The 4,699-nt window shown below is 36.3% G+C and overlaps 1 protein-coding gene and 1 long non-coding RNA gene across 2 annotated transcripts; both read right to left on the bottom strand.

The window, feature by feature from the left end:
* Nucleotides 1–2,387: 2,387 nt before the first annotated feature.
* Nucleotides 2,388–3,143, bottom strand: LOC149656070 (uncharacterized). Its single transcript, XR_016370009.1, has 2 exons — nt 3,034–3,143; nt 2,388–2,708 (listed from the first exon to the last, which is right to left on the bottom strand). It is a non-coding gene; the product is annotated as an uncharacterized LOC149656070 (long non-coding RNA).
* A 457-nt stretch (nt 3,144–3,600) lies between these two features.
* Nucleotides 3,601–4,229, bottom strand: LOC149656071 (ral GTPase-activating protein subunit alpha-1-like). The gene is made up of 4 exons (XM_089844775.1): nt 4,113–4,229; nt 3,981–4,049; nt 3,788–3,895; nt 3,601–3,700 (listed from the first exon to the last, which is right to left on the bottom strand). Exons 1-4 carry the CDS (start codon nt 4,185–4,187, stop codon nt 3,650–3,652), a joined length of 303 nt encoding a protein of 100 aa, XP_089700901.1. The 5' UTR covers nt 4,188–4,229; the 3' UTR covers nt 3,601–3,649.
* Between the last annotated feature and the right edge of the window lie 470 nt (nt 4,230–4,699).

Below are 4,699 nucleotides of genomic sequence, written 5' to 3' on the forward strand. Positions count from 1 at the left end.
TTATCGTATCTAGATATCACATCACACATTTCCATAACATTTAATTGACTCAACAGATAAGCAAACACCGATTCGTCGCAGAACAAATAATCTTTTACATGAAATGATTTGAAAATCGTCAGGGCCTCAATTTTTCTTCGTCATTTAACATATTAAATAGAAATTTCACTGTATCTACATTACAAAAATTATAAATAATCCTAAGAAAAAACTTGACATCAATAGACGCGTCATCACTTTTAAATACACGGTCTAGTAAGGTAACTGATATGTCCTGCAAGTGTCCATCTAGTTTATAAATCCAGTATTGTACCATCAAATCTTCAGCATCGAAATCGTTTAACAGCCTTTCTTCTCTGACTCGTGGCCATAGTTCCCTAATTTTATCCTCCAAACAGTAAGTGCATGCATGAATTTATTAATTAACATGAATATATATCTGCATTGACTAGTTAAACTACATATTCAGGGATGGGAGGGGCTTAGTTTGAGTGACGTCAGAGGATTTCTGTCGGTTTGTTTTTAAAGCTAAAGCTCTTGTCACGCGGGAGGCTAATTATGCTTGTAAATTGATCAACTACCGCATTAATTTAATTCCAACAGCAGTGAAAAACCAGCATCATCAATTCTCACGATTTAAAATGTTAGTAGTTTACTTTCAACCGTTACATTAATTTTCATAATGGCCAAGGCTTAGCACTTTACCAACAGTTTTCAGTTTCAGATTAGGAAAAACATTGCAGGCACTTTTTATAATCGCTTCGTCGCCTCTTTCTTGTTAGGTAACTTCTCACTAACAATACTGTTAAAGCCATAATATACCAAGCCCTAAAATATCTTCGTTAACTATACTATTTAGTTATTTACAAAGGGAGGGGATGGGTTTAACAATGAAATAAAATAATAATATATAAATTAACCAGTGTAAATTTCTAAATATCCACTGAAATATAAAGCAATCATTTTTAAACATTCTCTTTTCAAAATATTCCGCGTTTCATAAACAATTTACAATTATTTGAAGTTTAGATGATGGGAAAACCGTGTTTACTTTAATATTTACAAGCCTCAGAATTCCAGAATCATTCTTGCTTAATTTAGAAGTACTGGCGTATGTACAGGTTCCAATTTGTCAAATATTTGTCTTGAATTATGTTTAGGCCTACTTTATTTTTTTTTGGCGAATTTCAAAACATAGTCTTTCATAGTTATTTCCTCTCTCTCTCTTACCACGGCTTAATTATGGCTATTTTTAAATTAATTAAGAACAAAACAACAAATAGACCAATAAGCAGGATGATTTGAAAAACGTAATTTAGGGGCATGTCTTCTTTACCATCCTATGGTGACCTTTCCCAAAGAATTTCATCCCTATGGCCACAAAATCTAGTATCCCTTAAAAGTTGATTTTATTTTATCCTACAGATTGCAGTTAAGAAACATTGTGCGCCAATTGTTGTTAATTCGTAAATTTTGGAACTATAGTCAGTTGCCCAGTCCAGAACTAACCAAAGCGGCAATAGAGGGGGGGAGGGGCTGGCACAAACGAAAGCTTACAATAATCTCCATAAATATGGGTCTAAAGGTTATTTGCCATGAACATGTATCCTTTACTAAAAGGTACTCAAAAGAAAGCAACGGCGGATGGGAAGAATTGTTTGAAACATGTCAGGGGCACGTAACCAAGGACTTTGAGAGGCGTAGTATAAAGAAACTTGGTTCGTTTCATTTCAAAAACTAGCACTACAATCTCGAGAAAAACCAAGGACTCCACATCTTAGCACGTGTTGCCTGTGACGTTTTCCAAATAATTTTTATCTAACCACCACTGCTTACTTTGCAGTCCCTTTAATTGATATTCCTTGTAGACCAGCATCTCTTAGTGGCGGATTTGCCAAGACCAGAAACCATGGCATACAGTGATCTCTATCACTGCCTTCTCTAATCATTAACCCACCTCACCCATAGAAGGAAATCACAGTATTCAAAGTATCTATAGAGTAATTTCTTCACCATTTATGGCAACGTCATAACCGTCTATCTCTTACCTTAGTGATATCCCCCTTCCGGGCGCGATTAGTATTCTCTATTACAAAGTTACCCCCAACTCAGGGGATTAACAGTTCACTCCCCCTCTCTACCGAAATTACTCTATTGTTTAGCAAACATTTAAATGAAGAAGGCACCAGCTTCTTTAATTTTAATAACAGCGCCATCAGTAAGCAAAGTGTTATTAAATGAACCCCTTTTTTCTATGACGCGATACCAACAACCAGTATAGTATAGTTCCTTGCGAAATGGTATGACGTAATAAAAAGTGCGTAATAAAGTCATAACGTGTATTTCATCCTACCTTTCCTTCAATTAATCCTGAACCAATGGGCGTATTTTAATTTTACGTTTGTTTTCTTAATTTAATAAATTACAAATGATTTTCTCAACATGTGCATGCAATGCATAGATTTCATCTAGACCCTATATTCTTGCGGCAGATTTCGTTCGTCCTCTCGGTACTTTCTAAATAGATATCTTTATGTACGATTTATTCAATAAATGAATTTCAGTTCTTTTTCATTATTAATCTGGGTTAAATAAAAGTGCTTAAAGTTTATGAACGGATTTGCATCATCCGACGATGCAATCACCTAAATGTCAGTGCTGAGACAGAGTAGAGGAACTGTGACTTTGAGAGGCTGATAAAGGTCGCTCTGAAAATCGGACAGAATAATTACAATTACAGAAAAGTAATCTGCTTCTATCCTATTCATGTCCTATGGTGTCAATTATTATGACGCGTAGCATAATTTGATAAGATTTGTTCCATAGGTTTGTCACAGGTTACAGAGCTTGAGATGAAAAATTCCTAGTGCTACTAATGTTTCTTTTTAACCTGTCCACATCTCATGTTAAAGCTCCCAGTGGATTAAAAAAGTAAAACTAAGTTCAAATAACGTGCGTTTGTGCTTGATAATGGAAACTAAGCTTGAAGTTTGTCTAGAAAATTCCTCAAACCAGTGTTAATTACGTTAATACCTCTATGCGCTCTGGCAGGAGGCTGCGGAGAACTTTTATTGGACAGACTTTCGTTACTAGGCGTAGAGACTCTGAGATTAGAGGAATGGGAGACGTGGTGGGAATCCAAATCTACTTCCCATCCGAGCCCAGAGACAAACTGCTCAAAGGCCAAACTTCCGCCAGTGTTTAAATGCAAAGAGTTTTTATCCTCTTGTCCCTTAGCCACATAAATAACAGCAATTTTGTGCGTTTCTCGACTGAAAATAAAAAGCAAGTAATCTTTAGGGGCGCCACGAAGTAATCTCGAGCCCCGTCTCGATGTAATCTCTAAAGGTTCAAAGACATTCAAGCTTAACATACCATTTTTGATTATCCAAATTTCGTAACTCTCTGATGAGCTTTTCATTTTTCAACAGTAAATCTATCTGCGGCCTTTTCTCCCACGATAAGAAGCACAATTGATTGAGCAAAATTCGGCAATATTGAAAATCAGATTCGGGGGTTTTAACAGAAGGAGGTTGAACTGGTTTGGCAACAAAACTAGAACTCTTAGAATGTTTGTCTATATGGGACATTTCGTTATTTCTTTGATTCAAAATGGCGTGAACCGTTGCTGTTTCTAATTCAATAGTTTCTAATCGCGATCAGTTTCATCATTACTTCCAGATATTATAGAATTTAGAACCTGCAAGCATCCGAAATGTTTCCTTTATCCCTTAACGTACTTCGCAATACTTCCAATCTCGTTTCCCAAACTTTAAAAGTCTCTTACACTAAACACCAATGATAGTAGTTCCTTTTCTGTACTATTATTTGACAGTAAAGATGACTGAACATTTATGCACCATTCTCCCAAACAAAATATCAGTGCCAGAAGAAGCTGAAATAGTCCCAATTATATGAAATTTGGCATTATAACACTCCCTCTCTCTCTAGTCGGCAATCCAATTCAATTTTTCCATTACCCTTTTTTCTTCATCTGAAAGAGGTGCATCTGGACCAGGCATTAACGTCATCAAAGTCCCGGCAACCACCTTGAAAATACCTAATTACCAACTGCATCTAATTAAAGTTAATTTATTATCACATGACAATACCTCGATAATTTTATTTGGAATTTCGGGATAATGTTTCAACAGGTACTTAGCGTGATCACACAGAAGCAGGAGCATATCAGAAGCCACTTGCGATACGGCGCGACTGTTAAACTATATAAAAAACTAGCCATTACCCGCGGCGTCGCTCGCGTGTAATAAGAACTTCCATCTAAAATGATATAAAGAATGTGTAGATTTTACTGATGACTAATATTTTTGTAGCACCCTAGGAGCGAAGGCACTCGGCACAGTCCGTCAGCCCGTCGGGATATTTTTTATTACTTTTCACGCGGACATTATTCCATAAAGATGGGTTTTTAAGTTTTTGGCCGCCATTTAAAAAGATGGCAACAAATCGAACCCAAAATACCATTCAACCTGTCTATAGGTTAAAGGAAACCATTGTACTAAATATTTGTGAAATCGTTTAAAACGCGCGGACTTTATTGCATAGAGAATATTTTCTTACATTTCTGGGCGCCATTTTAAAAGATAGCGAAAAATCGAACCCGAAAGACCATTCAGCCCGTCTATAGGTTAAAGCAAACCAGTGTACTAAATATTTGTGAAATCGGTTGAAACGCGTG

This window comes from Phalangium opilio, unplaced genomic scaffold (assembly GCF_054372755.1).
Source record: "Phalangium opilio isolate 3A_F unplaced genomic scaffold, DU_Popi_V2 ptg000077l_1, whole genome shotgun sequence".
Taxonomy (NCBI): Eukaryota; Metazoa; Arthropoda; class Arachnida; order Opiliones; family Phalangiidae; genus Phalangium; species Phalangium opilio.

What these genes read in the sequence shown, in the direction of transcription:
- LOC149656071 (XM_089844775.1), bottom strand. Translation starts at nt 4,187, where the DNA reads ATGCTCCTGCTTCTGTGTGATCACGCTAAGTACCTGTTGAAACATTAT. An exon ending in TTCCAAATAAAATTATCGAG is followed by an intron (nt 4,050 to 4,112) that starts GTATTGTCATGT and finishes GGTATTTTCAAG; the next exon opens with GTGGTTGCCGGGACTTTGAT. An exon ending in TACTATCATTGGTGTTTAGT is followed by an intron (nt 3,701 to 3,787) that starts GTAAGAGACTTT and finishes GGATGCTTGCAG; the next exon opens with GTTCTAAATTCTATAATATC.